Source organism: Sinohyriopsis cumingii, chromosome 8 (assembly GCF_028554795.1).
Source record: "Sinohyriopsis cumingii isolate HCF-2022 chromosome 8, ASM2855479v2, whole genome shotgun sequence".
In the NCBI taxonomy this organism is placed as follows: Eukaryota; Metazoa; Mollusca; class Bivalvia; order Unionida; family Unionidae; genus Sinohyriopsis; species Sinohyriopsis cumingii.
In genome coordinates this window covers 17,863,494-17,883,104 of record NC_142968.1, presented here as the reverse complement: position 1 = coordinate 17,883,104, position 19,611 = coordinate 17,863,494, and the positions used below count along the sequence as shown (strand labels likewise).

At 36.1% G+C, this 19,611-nt stretch overlaps 1 protein-coding gene across 2 annotated transcripts in view; it reads right to left on the bottom strand.

Annotated features, from left to right (window-relative positions):
- The window catches only part of LOC149793059 (coadhesin-like), a 106,327-nt gene that overhangs the window by 10,984 nt on the left and 75,732 nt on the right, over positions 1 to 19,611 (bottom strand). For both annotated transcript variants that reach the window (XR_016422706.1, XM_089966959.1), the window contains exons 7-9: positions 17,750 to 17,914; positions 1,304 to 1,474; positions 544 to 564 (exon numbers count right to left, since the gene is read on the bottom strand). Coding sequence is in view for 1 of the 2 variants with exons in the window: in XM_089966959.1 (XP_089823085.1) it covers positions 544 to 564; positions 1,304 to 1,474; positions 17,750 to 17,914 (357 nt within the window). In the remaining variant the exon portion in view is untranslated. The remainder of the gene's footprint in view (positions 1 to 543; positions 565 to 1,303; positions 1,475 to 17,749; positions 17,915 to 19,611) is intronic.

Genomic DNA, 19,611 nt, shown 5'->3' with positions numbered 1-19,611 from the left:
CTTACAAAATAATTATTAATCATATAGTTTGATTCCAGAGAAAATCCCTAAATTATCTGCATTATGTTTGCTTTTAGGAACATACATCGCAATGCTCAGTATAACAAATTATTCATGAAAAGTATTTAAAAATTAAAAGTAAACGAAGTTGCTAGCCGCTAATATATGCAGAGTGCAATCCAAAATCTCTTATTAATATTGTTTGCTTGGGGATCACATCGGCAATGGCTGAAATACAATAGCAATCCGGATGGTCTTTCTTCAAAATATTTATTCGGACTTCGTATACTAGCAAGAGGTAGCATGCACTGACGTTGCATCTTTTTATTAACATTGTCAATGACAATAGAGTACCAAAATGTTAAACCTGAAAATAACAATGATTAATCTACGCCTAGGTGACCTATTGGAATGATAAATTTGATGTGAGTGCTGTTGATGACAATATTCAATTATTAAAGAAAGCATTTATTGTGATCTTTCTTCATTTGACGGTTTTTTCCGTTTAGAAAGGCTTAAGAAGGCTGGATAAGGTAAACTTACCAGGAGGCTTCGTGGTCATCACTGAAATTGAAATGTTGGATGATGTGTACCAGTTAAAAACAATGTACAGAAGTCAAAGAATGGTCGGTGCCACTTTATTTCCTATCGTCTTTGTGGCATTAACAGTATATGTTGTGAAGGACAAACGTGGAGATACTTGCCCTACCTAAGTGTATCGTAAACCAGTGTCTGGTGAATATTCTACCAACATATTACACCTATGCATCATGCTGACTGATGTAAACTCTTGTATCTGTTGGAATGGTACTTTTAGTGACATAATTATTGTTCAAAATATTCAATTTTAAAGACATTATTCACTTTGGTCTTTTCCATTCTTCTTTAGAACATTTTATTAACCTTTTATGAAGTTTAAAAATACTGGATACGGTAAACGTACCAGGAGGGTTCGTGGTCATCACTGAAATGTTGAATGATGCATAGCAGTTCAAAATATAAAAAAATATAAAAGGCAAATAATGGTTGGTGCCATGTTCGTTTGAATCGTGAGTGTTTTGTTCCCTAAATTTCTCTTATTATACACCAAGCCAATACATTATGGATTCATCAATAATGTCATTTCTATCTTTTCTTGATTTCTAAGAATTCCCTATATACAGACTATGAAACTGACGACTATAAATTTTGAATGTATCTTGTTCATCAGCAAATTCTGACATTTTACATGATATCAGATTGTTTTCATTCTTAATATGCATAAGTTTGTCAGTTATTGGTGCAGTTTGTACCATGGTATTACCTTGACTTGTGCAGTTGATTTCCGGGCATGGTAAAGACTCCACGCTGACTCCCTGGCAATCGCTTTTTAGTTTTGTGTATTCGTCATTAGTACAGTTTCGCACGCGAAAACGGATGTTATTACTACATGGTTCAGTGCAATTGGTCCAATCCGACCATGCAGTCCATAAACCTGTAAAGCATATAGTATACTGTGAGAGCTATTGTCCTGTAAGGCATACCTTATCTTTCGTTCATGACCGGCTATTGCAGTTACACGTTGTACCTTTTCTGAATCTAGGTAGTGCACATGTGAATACACATCGTATCGTAACATCTGTAATGAATGACATACACCCAGATTCTGCAGAAAGACGGTAATATATAGAGGTTACATTTTCCATCTAACATTGCAAATACTCTCTAGCCACTTTTCAAATGTATAGTGCACTTGTCATTTAAGTAAAACAAATCAGTGCAAATCTTCACTAAATGTCATATTGATAATTGATTTTTATTATTTTATTTGTTTCTTCTGTTTGTAGTTTTCATACCGACAAGTGGAATTAATTTTTTGTAACACAGACAGTACTTAATAATGAACTTGAAAGCATAGCTGTATTGATTGCCTAAATAACGCCGTTTCAACACCGGTTTGAAGGCAGAAGTGATGATTCGCTTTATCTAAGAATATCAAGTATTAATAAAACAATAGAGACAGAAAAAATGGAACAAATGCGAGTATCCGTATATGAAATTCATCAGTTGAACAAATCTGTGTGTATTTGAAAACCATGGCATAGACGGGATACACATATTTGCTAAAAGATCAATGTTTTCTGAAAACATATCAGATATGGATAATATTCATATATGTTTCTATATCACAATGTTCAAAACTGGTATCTACATACATGTCAGGGTATTCGTGAATCCTGCTATGACACTGTAGAGTCTAATTTTTATATTTGCAATATCAATATCATATAATTCGGCTGTACCCTGAAAATTCCCAGCTGTTATCCATAGACATTTTCTTTTATAATCTTGTTTGTTCCCTAGGGATTGGGTCACTACACATGACCTTCAAGTTCGATTGATCATCAAGTACTTATAGTTCAATAACATTGCACACGAATCCTCATGTTACAAAATGTGTCGCATTGGTCTTGTTATTGCAAGTTAGTTGTTCGTGCTCATTATTATTATTATTATTATTATTATTATTATTATTATTATTTGTAGTAGCAGACGCACTGGTAGTAGTAGTAGTAATTAGTAATAATAGTAATATTAGTAGCAGTTTTCGTAGTAGTGACACTAGCCGTTGTAGTAGTAATAGTAGGAGGAGGAGGAGGACGAGGAGGTGGAGGAGCATAATAACATTGTGCACATTAAGACTGGCTGCTAAATGCTTCCCATGGTAATAAGCACTTAACCGCACAGCCATTGTATGTATCATTTAACTATTTACCAACGGATTATTTCATTTAGGTCAGCCTATTGTTTTCTGTTGTCTAAATACTTATAACCAATTCTGATCACATTGGACAGTGGCTGATATGTTATTTGGTTTGGATCAGTTAGTAAATAACCTATATCAAAGGTTCGTTTGGTATTTTAAAAGCGAAACCAATCTCACAGTTTAAAATTTTCTCGTTTCTTTTTGGGCAGTATGTGACATTTCAAACAATGAATCAAACACTACCATTTCGTTTTAGGGGACCAGTAGAGTGTGAGACGGTGTAAAATACGGTCATTTCAACTTTTTTAAAAAGTTTCCATGACACTGGCTTTCCTGTCGGGATTCTCTGCGGTGACAACATGAATGCGTCATTTTCAATAACGTTTGGAAAATCTAGGTTCTGAAATTCAATGTTTTGTGTGTTTGCAATCGTGGAGGGAGATAACTACCTTGATTAAAAACCAGCGAGAACGGTCACTAAGTCTAAACCTGTTTCAAAAATCGAACGAATGTCCCAAACAAATACTTGTAACTAGCATTGTACGATGCTATGTGAGAAGTCAGGCCTAAATTAGCTTGCTATTGACAATCTATAGCATGTACTTTGGTTAGACGTCTGGAAAATATTCGGATTTGTGAAACGTGTATGTCAATTATTCTTCCAAATATCGTCTAACTTGTGCTAAATGTACACTTTGAGCTTCCGTAACCAACATCATGTAGGACTGTAGTAGCTCGAAAGCCAAATGGCCCTTTTAAGAGCCCCCACATAGAAAAGAACGATACAAATACATTTTCCAACAATAATTGTGTTTGCATATTTTGTGCTTGAATGTATTATTTTTGTCTATGTCTATGCTGACAACAATGCAAATTTAAAACCGATTTACTACTTCTTTTCTTTGCATGTATGGTATAGTAGTATGTCTATAAACACTTTCTACCCATGTGCTATAGGGTATGTTTGTATGTTTTGGTATGTCCGGTGAATGTCCCTATCAACAACCCCATTCTCTTTTGATATATATACTTGTTCGTTATGGTGGTTTTTGGTACATATTAATACTATAAACCTATGTAAAATTATAAAAGTAGGTTCATTAAGGTACTTACAAAATTTGCTTTGTAGTTGTGAATTTTTGGAGTGAATTGTATTTTCTGTGAGACATGATGTTTTCACGTCCTTGCTTCAGGCATATCAATAGACGCGTTCTCCAGTCGTACCAAGTCTTCGGATAACAGAGTGGATAACAAGGCACAGCGCCAATAGTGTCATAGATGAAAATATTGATTACCACACAGGACCTGAATGCAATCAAAGGCGTAGGTCCCAGGCCCTAAGATAACACGATCGCCTCAAGTGGAACCCCAAACAACAATACCTCCAACTATAGCAACTACATCCACTAGACTAAACTTCTGAAGCTGGGACTGGACTCTAATGCCACCTACAGCACTGAGAGTGATTATAACTCATCAGGGGGACAGGCAATGAGGTGTAAATGAGATGATAACTTAAAAATGCAAAACGAGACTAAGAGGCAACCAGGAAAAATGAAGCAGAGAGAAAAATACACAATAAACGTCAACTGCAGCAACACCCAAACCGTAGAAGAACAATCACGCCGACAAAAAGCCTCAACAGAAGCAGCCAATAACGCCAACTCTAAATATGTAGGGGTAGTGTACCTTAAATACGAGGCTGTCTAATATGGAATGGGATAATTAATTGATGATCGAAAAGCAGCTCAACAACACGTGCATGTGTTCCGGACGGTCATTGCAGCATCCAAAAGAATAAAAAGTGAGGGATGAATAAGCAAAATAACAATTTCCAACTTGTTCCAGGCAGCGGAAAACATATTGTCTTGGGGAACATATTGATAATATCCAGTCTCCTAAGTGACGCTGAGTTTAAATAAGCTCATCGAATCACTCAGGAATCCATCCTGATCCATCCCTGTTTGACAGCCATCGAATGACCTTGTGAATATTGACCTGGTCACTCCAAACAGCTCCAAGAGGCGGATGTAACACAAATTTATGCCGCCTGATTATCTGAAATCTGAAGATTTTGCGCAGAATAGAAACCGAGTGGATTTTTGGACTAAATGAATAAGACAAGCACAATGTGTGAAAGATGGAAATTTATGAAATGAATACATGGTGTAAAAATACAATGATTCTCTCACGCTCTCAACATTGATTGACACACTAACTCTGCACAAACATTCACACATTGAAAGTAAACCAAGAATATGAACTCAATATGACATACAGATCCAAGAACCTCATGGACTGCAGATACGTTTCAAATAGTATTATACACTACAAGAGAGATTCACATAATCTTAAGTATGGACTCCGATTAAGATTCAAAATAATCTTATCATATTCAAATGCGTTTCAAAATAATGTCATAAACTATGAGAGAGATTCACATAATCTCTTGGAACACAACTAAGATTCAAAATTATCTTATAAACACAACTAAGATTCAAAATAATCTTATAAACATAAAAATTCGCCCAATTGGAACAACAATTGAACCAAACGTATGCTTCTAGACCTCTTGTACAGTCGCACGATTCCTTGGGTTGGCCCACACTCTTATCGGCCTATATAGTTTAACTTTGGCTTAAATCCCCATGTCTATAGTAACTTCTTTAATATTCAGATATGGTTCGTTTAATCACAGTTTGAAAAGAGTTTTTAAATAATACCTAATTAAAAACATTCAATTTAATGGGCAAATAAGTCATATTATTGTTTTACTGTTATTTCCAAAGACGTATGTACTATGTACTTTGTAATGTAAAGAATCAGAGAGTAATACAATTGAAAACTGGTGATGCCAATTACAATATATGACTTACACACAATTGGTTGTAGGGTATGACCCGAAATTATACAAATTAGCAGAAGGTAAACGTTAGTAGATCATCAGCGTGTCAGACAGAAGCAGTTGATGTTGGGAGCCGGACCCTCCAAGCGGACTTTTGATTTTCCGCGCCCATACATGCAAATTAAGCAGCATGAGGAGGATACAGTTAAGTATATAATGGTATGTTTCCATTCTACAAATTCTATTTAGTATGCGAGGCACACACTGTTGATCCCCGATAGAGCAGGGGTATCAGTTCGTTGAGTGGTGGCTCCTGCTGTCCACTTGACAAATATTTAAGAAATATTCTTTGAGTATGTTCATGCGGCGTCAAAGGCCAACATGTTTTGGCCGTAAATAACTTAAATTCTGGATTGATTGATTGATTGATTGATCAGTCGTACCAATTTTCCGGAGGAAAATGATCTCGCTGAAAGCAAGGCTACCTGACAACTGTTCATTTTTTACAGGTGAATTTTGAGCTATAGTCCAAGCAATTCAAGAGATTAAAGCGAGGCAGACCCCGTAAGCAGTTACAATGAGTTTTCGTTAGTGAGCTGTGAACTCTGGGATTGGGTGGTTCTAACATCAGAGAAAATATGACTCGTGAGGACTACTCGATACATAAACCAAAATAAAGAGACTGTAGGATTTATTTGGGGGCCTCCCATATTAATATCCCTGGAGAAGAAAGGAAAGTGAAAAATCCAACAATTTGCTAAATGAATCTAAAATACATCACTTGGATTATAGAGTCCAGGAGACATTGCCTGAAATAGGCACGAGTAATGGACTACACGAACAATGGCTGCCTATTATACAATTCGCTTAAAAGTCATAAAAGTAATCAAATATGGTCAAACACTCCTTGCCAACAGCTTTGGTAGACTCATTCCAGATATAAAAGAAGCGAGATTTATATTTCATCCCCGTCCCGCTCCATAAACGTAAAGCTATAATTTCAACGACAGTCCCAAATATTTCAACAAAAAATAATTTTAAGGCCCCCATCGGAGAAATGAAAAGCCTCAGTTAGATTTCCAAATTTCTTAAAAGCAGGAAATAATTTCATTAATATGGTGTATGAAAATATCCTGAGGGTACATCTCTGATATGGGAAAGAGATGAATATATAATGGCTGGATAGGGATATAAACAAAGAAATAAGGAAAAAGGAGCCAAAATAATTACATACCGTAACAAAGGAATAGGGCCAGAACGAATACAACGAACAACAAGTATTGCTGGCACAAGCAAAACAACTTAAGACGAAATTATTGTAAATTGCATCAAAATTTACCAGTCTAATGTGTCGGGACCAGAAGAGCAAGAGATCGACATGAGGTGAGAGAGTGGCTTGATATACCTTGCTATAAGGGGAGATAACGCGAGGCAGCCCAATACCCACCATCAGGGGCATGAGAGAGTACACTACACAATTATATAAGGACATTTTAGGAAAAGCCTGAAAAAATAACTTTAAAGAAGCTAGTTAAACGAAACACACAATCCAACCACTGGCAAAAACATTAATTAACATCCCAATGTCCCCAACAAATATGTAACTGTGTATTTATATTCACTTTGCCACCATCTCTATTGAATCACAATTAACACAGTAACACACAGACAAAGCATTCATGTGCTTTCATCCTATTACAATAATACAAACCAAACGTTTGAAGAAAAAGCGAAAGACCCACCCCGAAACATTATTTCTCTCCTTGTCTATGGGGCCCCGCTCAACGATTTGTTACATTATAAGCAAATACATGAAAACGTGTTTGTGTCAAAATTATACAATATATGTTCTCCTTGAAAAGAACAAGGTATACAATAACTTTTTATAACAGGCACATTTTCAAAGTTTTCACTCCTATTAATCATATATTAGAAAAGGAGCAAGACAAAAAACGACGTTTGGAAATTGATGAAGTCAGTCCTGGACCTCACAGAATCCGCCAGAGACGGCAATGAGCATTTCTGCATATTTTCCTCTTTTGCCTCTTCCAGACGTGGTCAGTTGAGAGATAAGCTGAGTACACATTAAAGTGTCTAATGGATGACCTAAACAGATAGCCTAATTCGTGTTCGATTTGAAGTAGCTGCAGCAATGAACCTTATAAAATAATATAATAGATAGGGAAAGCACAGAAGACTAAGGCCAAATTGAAGGAGGAGAGAATATGAGGACAGTTAGAAGTTGGCTTTTCTTAATAAATTTATTTTATGTATATCTGTATTTTTTATTTGACTTTGTCAAAAATCATTGTTTTTAATATCTGAAGAACATAATACATAGGTAAAATTGCATCTATGTTTGTACATTAAATGCTCCAAGTTCATTATGAGGAGGGTGTGCAAAACTCTGTTGAACGTAGAGAAGGTCCTGGTGGCGTATATAAATATGTAAATACTGTAAATATGTGAATGCTGTAAATTTTAAATATGTATACGTGTAAACACTTTAAATAAGCATATATGTAAATATATGTAAATGCCATAAATATATATGTATAACCTCATGAAGCAGACAGAGATAACTAAAAACAAATATCATGAAGCAGCACTGTTCTGACAGCAATAGGCTAATGAGAACTTTATCGCTACAAGTGAGTCTAGGTGTGTGTGTAGAATACGTGAAATTGCAACTCGCAAAACCGCCAGAAACTTATGTGTATTGTGCCGTCCATAGAGTTAAGATACAATTAAGTAAAGAGTTAAGACTGAATTAAGTATAGAGTTAAGATGTAATTAAGTATAGAGTTAAGTATGTGCATTGTGCCGTCCTTAGAATTAAGTTTGTATATAATACTGTAAATAATATGTGTATTTGCTGTCATACATTCCTCATATTGAATGCAAATATTTTTGTTATTTTAAACATATATTTATTATATAGTTATGAAACTATTAATGCGATTATCGCTGGGATTGAAAAATTACACGACGATGGTAATTCAACTTTTTGATCAACATGCTCCTGATAAATTCATTTGTGGTTTGAAGCGTGAGAACAACGAAAATTCGATGTTCTATATACACTAGCAAATGAAGACAGGTTAATCAAATTACTTCAACAGGCAATGACACAATCGCTAGGCAAAAAAAAATAGATCCGAGGTGTCACACCAATACGGAACAAACAAGACAGTGAGTTCGAGTGTAATACAGTTGATCCAGATTATGCACAATTGTGAAAGTCAAAGCGATTTTAAACAAAGTGAAAGCGGTGGCAAATTTAGTGGTAACGGAATGTAAACAAAGTGAAAGCGGTGACAAATTCAATGGTAACGGAAAGTGAACAATGTGAAAGCGGTGAAAAATTCAATGGTAACGGAATGTAAACAAAGTGAAAGCGGTGACAAAGTGAAAGATGTTACGGATTGTAAACAAAGTGTAAGAAGTGACACTGCGCGCGTTTTGACTATTGTCGAGTATATATTTCTGGCTACAACCCATGTAACTTGGACGGAGAAAGGCAACACTGTGCATAATTCAGAATTTGATTTCTATCACATACATCCGTAATAATATGTCCTCGCTGCAGCGCATTTAACTGTTCATGCGTTAACAAAACATTTTTGTCGACGTATTCATCAATAAGTATATTAACAATATATATTTATGCGTGGAAAAGTGTCGAGATTGTTCGGTCGGCACTTTAAAGTGCCACTTTTTGTATATAAAAACTCTCGTATGTTGGTACATTTTATAGTTCCAAATAAATATTTGTCATGAGTTCGTAGAACTTCGCCTCTGTCAAGGCAGATTCAGAAACAAAAACTTTTATTTTTATTTTATAAAATCCTGATTTTGACGCTATATAATGACACTATGCGCATAGATATAAACCTATTGTAAGAGAATCTCCTCTTAAATCAAGCAGATATCCCCGCTGGTCAGTACGTTTGAAATGCATCTGTGACAACAGCGGATTACATCATCGCATATGAACCGGATTAACAGCTTCTAACCCAATACAAAAGTCCAGATGGAGCTTAAGGGGTAAATGTGTATAAAATGTATCCCTGCTGGGCCTGATTGGATTCGTCAAAATCTACCATCGATAGCATCACATACGATATTCACAGATATGGTAGTTGTGATTTTGATAACAACTGGTGGTATATGACGACCTCCACCGTATGGATTATTATGTAGTTTGAGAATATTCGGATAAAGGGATATTTTTCTAAGTGCGGCAATAATTTTGGGGTAGATTTCATCGATGATATAAATGGCTGTTTTCATTGGCTGGTCGGCATTAAGTCCTGGTATTATAATTGTTGGTAATTCTGCTTCCATTTAATCGCTTAGTGTCTAAGAAACAGTTGCTTAAGTGTCGTTGTGTAAGGGTGTTTAAAACCAACGAATTCATCACCAGTAATAATTACTGTTCAATGGTAACCTGATTAACATACTCGAGGTCGGATGCAACTTGATTTAGATGTTGTATTGTGTCAATGATTTGCTTCTTCATTCGTTTGGATACTCCTGTACGTAATTCTGAAACAGCCGTCGTAGATTCGAGGACATAGTCTGGTGTTCATTTTTGATGACATCAGCAATTAAATTAATAAAACTTACACCGAGAAATGACTTTCTATCTTTATCAATGTCATATAGTGTTCTTTATAGTCTAGGAATTCTTTTACCTTCATGTTCAACATAATTAAATATTCTGTTTCTATGTTAACTGCTCACATGTATTACCATTGATGTGTTTTTCGATATTCTGGTAGCGAAGGGTACAATATTCGTTTGTCTGAAGTGTAATCGCCACATTTAGGTTCTGGTGGTCCCTCATAAACCGGAAGATCTTCCAACCATCATAATACAGTTCGGATCGACGACTGATATATATCGAGACAGAAGTCAGGCGTTGATATTTCTAACGCGGCAGATGACGTTGGCTCATGAACTGTGATAGCGATCTTGGATTCTTTTCCCGTATTAGATTTAATTCAGCGCTGCAATTCACCGTTAATCTTAGATTTGATAAATGCCCGTTGGAATGCCCACAACTTGCCTGTCGGGGGCTTCCATCGTGTGTATTCTTATACGCACTTACCAGTAAATGATTTGCTTGAAACCCACCGAGTGACTTTAATTTGATATTTAGCCAGATATGATTGATTGATTGATTGGTTGATTTTTAACGGCGCATCAGCACTGTTAGGCTATTTAGCGCCAAACAAAATGTTATTTGTATAATATTTAAAAAAATTTATAAAAGGTCCTATATCGACCAGCGATATAAAAGAAGAAATGGTTGAAATTAAAAACGGTAAGATGGTAACGGTGCAAAATAAAGCTTCCCGATCAACGGGAGATGTAAATGTTCTATGTTAATGCAAAAAGATGAAAAGGTATTAAAATGGGACGGTATATATATTGCATAAAACTGCACAAGGTGATAGCATAAAAATCAGAGCTTAGAGTAAATATTTAGTGCTTTCAGGAACTCTATAATACGAGTGATGTTTATAGTATCAAAAAGTTCTTTCATGTCATGCACAATGTAATAACGATCGCGCGTAGGTTGCAGGTCAAAGCACTCTATCATAAAGTGCTTGACAGTGAATGGGTCATTGCAAGAAACGCACTCTGGTGGGTCTTCACCTTTTAGGATGTGGGTGTGGGTGATATAAGTATGACCAATTCGGATTCTTGCAATGACTACCTCCTCCCTACGTGTTCCACCACAAATATTTCCTCATCGTTTTATCTCCAATATCACTAACATTGATTCAGAAGGTCCACTTAGTGGATAACCCCGAGAAATTGTGGTACATATTGTAAATGTTGTAACGCCGAGTACTGAGAACATATAGCTAGCACTTCACGCCATGTATTGGCGGATCAGTAATTGTCTGTGTTGGAAGTGTTGGATTCCAGACTGGGGTGTTTTGATGACCGCTGACATATTGTAAAAATTCTTTTGGTGGCGCCAACCCATACGAATCAAAATAAGCAACTGCACGTTGGTTCAATCGCGTCTGCAACCATATGAGTACCTGGACCAGAACTACCATCGAAATTAATGATACCGGTTTCAACACTGTTTGGTTGTTTTGTTAATTGATCACGCACAAAAATACCTCTGAAGTCTTTGATACTTAATTTTTAGCAGCATAAAGGAAATCAATACTGGACATGTGAACCATCAACGACGTGTCTAGTTCAGTCTTAGACATGATCCGAGGCTTGACCGTACTACGAATGGGAGTTCCTGGAAATCTTAGACCGTTCCCTTTTTTGCGAATATTTTAGTCTTTGTCCTTTAGCTTTCTTAAATGCCATCTCAACGACAGTTTCACCAGCACCACTCGCAGCTGATATTTTAACTGCTTGTGATTCAGCGGTTACCAACGCTGGTATAGCTGCAATAAGTGGAAATATACCACTTATCTTAGCAATGTCTTTAATGGCATCCACAGAAGGAATAAGTTGTCTAACGGCGGTCTCTAATTGTTTGCCTTTATTGAAGAGTCTGAGTTGACGTTCTGTGAGTTTTTTTGGACCGACTGCGATCTGTGCTGATTTCAACAATATTTGTTTCCATAATTTTTTTAATACTGATTGTAGCTTTGTAATCTCACCAGGAGTCAGAGTAACAATAACATGATGATGTGACATTATAATATCATAGACGATTTAATTACATGTTTTCTGCTGAGGCATCAACGACTCTGATTCGTCTACCATCACCTTCAAGCAGCATTGTTTTGTCTGACAGTATAACAGCGATTACTCTATGATCAGTAACACCTGCTGGTAGTGCACTTACTCGAGCTCGAAACTGTATATCAATGACTGACTGTATAAACCAATCAAGATGTTCTAGCAAGAAATAGTGGAGAGGATACACCGTCGAGAAACCCGCTAAGATAATTGCTAAGCAGAATCCACATTCTGATCAAGCCCAATGAATGTTATTAAATGATGATAATCCCTTGCAACGTGATTATTTTCAAAATACATCAAAAGTTCTTCAGACGGTTCTTGATGTCCATTTATCTTCAAAGAATCTTCCCTAACCTCAAGTGGGTCAAATGGCTTATTACCATATAACTTCATATTGGAGAATCCCGGCGTCGAATTTCATGAAAAGCTATAAATACATGATGCCCTGGTGCTGTAACTCGCTGTTGTGATGCGATCTGCCATGCAAATGTGTCAACAGTTGAACTCCTGATCGAGTTTGTGGTCATGGTCAACCATGATTGATTTTCCGCCGTGTCAATGAAAGACAGCAACAGTTGTTCTTGAGCGAGTGATAGTGACATTTCTGGCATCCATAAGGAAAGTTTTGTCAGTGTCACATTTCCATGAAGTTCCGCAGTTGCAGCTGAATCAACTCCTTCAGCGTGCCAGATAGCATCGTCGTCCGTGTCCATTCGATGGAGAGCAACTGTTTCTAATGTTTCTACAGAAATCTAGGATATGCGACAGTGGTATTGCACAGCTAAATCTTCCCCGAGTATCAATTTGATTTTTTACATGTGCGAATCCCAGATTAAAATTTGCATTTACAAAGAATAAACTTTCAAAATATGCGTCGTCAGCTTCAGCAGTAACCTTTCTGGAGCGCCGAAAAGGATAAGGTCGGACATCAGCGCAACCAGTGGTAACTTTTGCAAACATCACCCATAGACCACCGGACCCTGAAGAATCATAGCTGTATCGGTATAGCCCCAATTTCATCGTAGTAACATCAACGTCATTATGACAAACCTCAATATCCGGACAATCAATAATATATCGTGCACTGTTAAACAATGCTATAATTCCGTTATTAACAAATCTACCCTGCGCATCAAGATAAGGATTGCCATCGATTTTGCAAGTCTACCCTGAACTCCAATGAATGCCTCGGTGGGCAAGAAATATCTCGATGTATCCTGAACTTGTAACTCGATTCGTCCACGCCTTTTTGCTTCAGAAGAATAATATTGATATTTAGGCATATACTAATCCTTAAGTACTGGCACATCCATGTCAAATACTGGATCGGATACACGTTTAAACATTATATTTATATTTGCTGTTGTTTAAAATGGTGCGCCATCGATGTTCAACGTCGGCGACGACTAGATAACCCACTACCAGCTACTCTATTTGCAGTATATTCCGAGCTTTTTCACCCGCTAATTCTTTCAACCGTTCGTTTGCAGCTTTTTTATCATTTTGCTGACATTTGCAGGCATACAGTCGGTGTTGGGCAAATTTACTGGCCGAGGTCGGTCCGCTGGCGGCCTACATTTTAATCGTCCTAGTCTATCTTTTGTTGTTGAGAATGCTTCATCGGCAACATCACCAACAGCACCAATAACCTTATCACGAATAACGTCAATAGCTTTTATTCCTCGTTTCTTTGCAATCGGTATTGCTTTTTGTGCTATACTTCGTAATAGACCCTGAACAACATCACATAGTCCATCTCCATAGATCGCTGTATATGTTGGTAATCGCGAATTTATCACCCTGACCATTATAGGTCCACGATGAGTATTATGTATGATCATCCTATTTTCTTGTCACTGATCTAATTACATACTGTCAATGAACGAGGTAATCATCAACGATTTCATCAATAAGGGACCGATAAACATTAATGTCTACGATTACGCCTGTGAATAATCTCTGAAAATAGCAGCTGCTTCATTAAAGATTTCTGGAGAATTATTACCGACTCGTCTTCCACCAATCAGAATTTCTAGTTCTTAAGCGTCAGAGAGAACATTATTGAGACATAGTTAGTTTATCGGGCAACGGAAGAGTAACTTTTGCTTTTAAACTGCCAGTGGGAACACATTTTAAGTATTTTTTGCCTGGTTGTTGTGATACTGGCTGTGGTTGTTGTAACAGTGCGTTATAGGTATCTACACCATTGATAAATGCAGTATATTTTATATCATTATTTCGGGCCTGATCAACATCGTAATAGATAAGAAATATACACTTATACCATTTTTCACGACCTACAACATCATTGATGTAGTCAGATTTCAAAACATTTTCTCTATTTTCAAAACTCTGCAGGGGAAATGCAGATAAATTTTCCACGCTGTCAGTATTTTTTACTAAGGCAATACTTTCTTTTGTAACTTTATCATTAATGTCAGTTATTTCTCTTGCTTGTTCTAGTTTCAGTTCTGGTTCTGATTCTGATATAAGATCCTTTATATCGGCTACTTCAGAACGAAACTGGTCAATATTAACAAGTATTTCATCTGGAAGGTCTCTTAGCATCTTTTTTTGTTGTTTATTTCTGTCTGCTATTTGTCCAGTTGCTTCAATGGTTTGCTCCAAAGTGGGAACAACTTCGGTAGCCTTTTTACGTCCCTTGGTAGCCTATGTAACCGATTTAAACATATGTTTTGCCCCTTCTGCAAATTCCACCTGAGACTCCTGACGCGCTTGTATTTGCTGCTTGACAGAATCATGGACTGAAAGATATTTCTTAATTTCATCTAGTGTCTGTCGCGCATGTTTCTTGTGCGAGATTCCATGGTTACAGTATTATTTGATATTATTAATGATTTAATCACTGACCGTGTCGTTACTTTTATAGCAGCAGCGAGGGGGTGGGAACAAGAACATCACAAACAAAAATACGCTAAATCGGTTCGAGGCCTCGTTTAGAGTTCTGTTCATTTTCGTAAGAAGCTTTATTTTCACGATTTAATTGCTCCAGAAACTCGTCTATTCAGCCTTCCTAATGTTATTTCTTTGTGTCATGTACATAATTATCACGGTTTATCTATCTATCTATCTATCTATCTATCTATCTATCTATCTATCTATCTATCTTATGACGTCGGTGAAGAAGCCTTATAAATTGCCGAGTTTTCTTTTATCGATGGCATATAAATATCAACGGCAAGCCGATATAATTTTTTTATCGCATCCACTAAGTTAGTAGAGTTATTGAAAATGCACTAAGTTCAAACAGATTATTATTATTATTATTACTACTATTATTATTATTATTAATAGTAGTAGTAGTAGTAGTAGTAGTAGTAGTAGTAGTAGTAGTAGTAACAAAGTAAAATTCTACACATTAAGCCTGAATGCCACATTTCATTTCCATATTAGTAAGGACATAGATATACAACCTTTGTATTTATAAGACTTACCTAGGCAAGTTGATATTACAAAAAAGAAAAAAACTAAAGAAGATGACAAATTCCAAGAAAAATCTCACAGAGAGGAAATGGAGTTCCTGCTGATAGGATGCGCACGAAAACCAGAAAACCATGCAGCTCTGTAACGGTGTCTAGTTCTCCAAGGACATTTTCGTCATTGTTCACCATTATGACTGGCAAACTTGATTTATCATCCGCGTTTCCTAAGTTAATGAATAAATGCAAATATTGGTAGAAGAACTTCTTAGGTGTCTGCGAGGGTGGCTTCATCGTCTTGTTCTTATTACTCTTCTTCTTTTGTAGCTGATGCTTCTGTAGCTAAAACGTGATCTCACCGAAGACCGAAGCCAAAAATGTACAGGAATGTTACAAAGTTTGCTGGATTTATCCAATCAAGAACTGACCTTTTTTAGTCAGTTGGAGACACTTCATTGTATAATTGTGTTCCACATCATACAACTCGCAGAGGATCAGTGGATATGAATTCCAGTATAAGCAAAAAGTTGTGTAATACGATTCACTTCAACGATTTTGCTCCTGAAACAACTGTGACCCAAACGATGTACACACCACACTCGTCGTCCCCACAAGACTCAACCTTTCGCAAAATGGGTGGAAAGAAGTTAATTCCTCCTCGTTTAGGTAAAAAATGGGATGTTTTGTCTTTGCTGACTAAATAAAAATCCTGAGATGCGAAAGAAAATCGTTCAAAAAACACTTAAAGAAATCTTGATACCTTGTGTGAACCTTATTTGAATACGGTTAAAGAAACTGTATTGTTGTCTTAGATGTGGCAAAATCTTACAAAATACTCTCATTCAAATGAAAAATAGTTTACTAAAACTATTCATCGAAGTGGGTGATATCTGCCAATGATGGTAGGACTCTTGTTAAAAGTGATTACCCCTATGTTAGGATTGATTGCTGGGTGGCTGAGATCAGAAAGAATCAACGACGAATATAAAAGAATATAAACGGGACGCGAAAAGCGAACCCAAAATCATGAAGAGCAGGCGTGGCCACAAGAACAAAATGAAACGAAGAACACGAAAATTGTCAATCTAGAGGATCGCATTGAGTAATGCTCAATGGAACACAATATTCGTAAACAGTAATTAAATATTTAAAATTTCATAGGAACTATCGAAATTCTAACACGATTAGAAGTGTCTTTCTAACATGATTCATTTTATTTTCGAATCGGGAATAATTGAAATACAATGAAAATTCGGATCTTATTTCTTCACAATACCTAGGTCGATTTTGGTATACTGGCAAGAGGTTGTATACATATGAGTTTGCCACTTTTGCATTAGTAAGATACCATGGCAATGACAAAGATGCCTATACATACCACCGGTAATTGGATCGTAAACCAGCGTCGGTGAACTTTGTACTGACATATTACACATGAGAATCATTCATGTTGATCGCAACTCAAGTAATCTGATGGATTGATAACTTTGGTATCAGAACTATTGATAATAATATTCAATTTTAAAAGAAGGTATTTCTTTGGTCTTTCCCATTCTTCTTTTGATTTTTTTATCATTACCTTTTAGAAACACTTAACAAGGTGGGAGAAGAATGCTTAGCGGGAATCTTCGTCCGTCATCAGTGAAATTTTGCATGATATATATCAAATGAAAATGCAAAATGTACGGATTGCAAAAAATGGTTCGTAACACTATAGTTCGTATTCTGGATACCTGTCTAAACGTGTCTTACTACATTCACCTAGACAACACAAGATTGATTCAGGAAGAAGGTTATTGATGCCTTTTTCTGATAGCTACGACTCCTATATGCAGGAACTATGACACTTTGACTATGACACATTTTGAGTGCATTTTACAAATCAGCGAATCATCAGACTATACATACAATCTGATTTCGTTTAAATTGTAACCATGTAGATGTTCATAGTTCTTTTTCATGCAATTTGTACAATGTTACTGCCTTTACCTGGACAGCTAATTTCGGCGCATGTCAGTGACTCGACGCTGTTTCCAGGGCAATTATTGTATTGTCTTGTGTGGTCGTAGCTCGTACAGTTTCGGACGCGAAGACGGATGCCATTCCCACATGTCTGCGTACACTGGGTCCAATCCGACCATTGATCCCATGTGCCTATTGTGAAGTAAAGTTAACAATGTGAGATACATAAGCCTACAAAACCAAATCTCATCTTTCATACACTCCCTGCTATTTACCTGCATATTGTACCGTTTTTCGATTGAAGTGAATGCACTTCTATAGGCCACAGCAGAATTTAAAATCTGTAATGGATGGCGAAAACACTTAGTCTGCAGACAGAAGGTAATATAGCTGCTAAATTTCCCATGGCAACATGTGCAAAACTTGTTTTCTTTACAATCGGTGTTTTAAAGTTGTTTTGTTTCTTTATTTTATTTCCATATAAACAAAGGAAATAAGTACGTTAAACACGGAGAGTAATAATAAATTTACAAAATGGTTTGTTTCTTGTTTCCTAAATACTGCTGTTTCACCAAAGGTTTGAAGACAGAAGTGAGCATTCTCGTCATCTAACCTTATGTTCTTTATTATGTTATTTCCATTTTAAGGTTCGTATATAACAGTAACGCAATCAATTACGAAAACTATACAAAGAGGCAAAACATATTTGAAAATGACATTAGTGGACATGAAGATATTACAAAATCTTAGACTCTAAAGAGTGCCCAGGCAAATATCACTACCCAGCTTTCACGTCTCTAAATTTGAGTGTACTTGTAAATGGGCAATGTGTAGAGACATATCTTAGAAACAAAATTGACTTAGTATGGTACATAGAATCGTTGCACACTTTAATTTTCATGAACTCGAAAAATAAATAAAACTGAAACAAACAAGCTACAAAACACTAAAAAAAGCAAATAAAAGAATGGACAAATGTGAATGTCCTTGCATAAAGTTTATTTATTGTGCAAATATGTATTGTAGTTGTAAACATGACAGATGCTGGATATACGTTTCTGGCGCTAGAGCTATGCTTTACGTAAACATTACATGTATCTTTCATGTACATCTATGTTCTTATATAACTTTCCTTAATATGGGAGGCACAACATGTCACGCTATTCGTGACCCAGTCCCGATATTTCTTTCCCATGAGTCTCTGTGTTATAAATATTAGTACTAGTCAGAAAAATTTCAGTTGAAATCCTAGTAAATTCCAAGAAGTATATAATGATCCTTTCAATGTCTATTGACCTCATAGAAATAGGTTACTGCTTGTATCTTTCAAGCTAAGTTGATCACCTGGGCGTTTTAGCTCAATGATATTGCATAGTGTTCTTGTTGCAGCAAAACATAACGCTTTCTTCAGCAGGTCTTGTTTTAGATATATTTTCAGGTTGTTCTTCCTAATATTATTATTGTTATTTTTATTATTATTATTATTATTATTATTATTATTATTATTATTATTATTATTATTAATATTATTATTATTATTAGTTGTAGTAGTAGTAGTAGCATTAGTAATACAAATATAAGGTCCTAAACATTGAGCCTGAATGCCACATTTCATTCGCATATTTGTAACCACATAATTCGATAGCCATTGACTTTCCTAGTCAGATTTATTGACCTCTGTTCATTGATTTTAAACCAATGGATTCTTCCCTTTAAGAGACCCTCTTGAATTATGTTATCTAAATGTTAAAAACCTATTGCGAAAATTCTGGACAGTGGCTGATTTGTTATGTGTCTAGTAAGCCTGGATGCTTTTGCATGCATTGCTGAAATTGTACGATATCGTACAATGACTATATAGTTTTAAAATGATGTATGAATCCACAGAA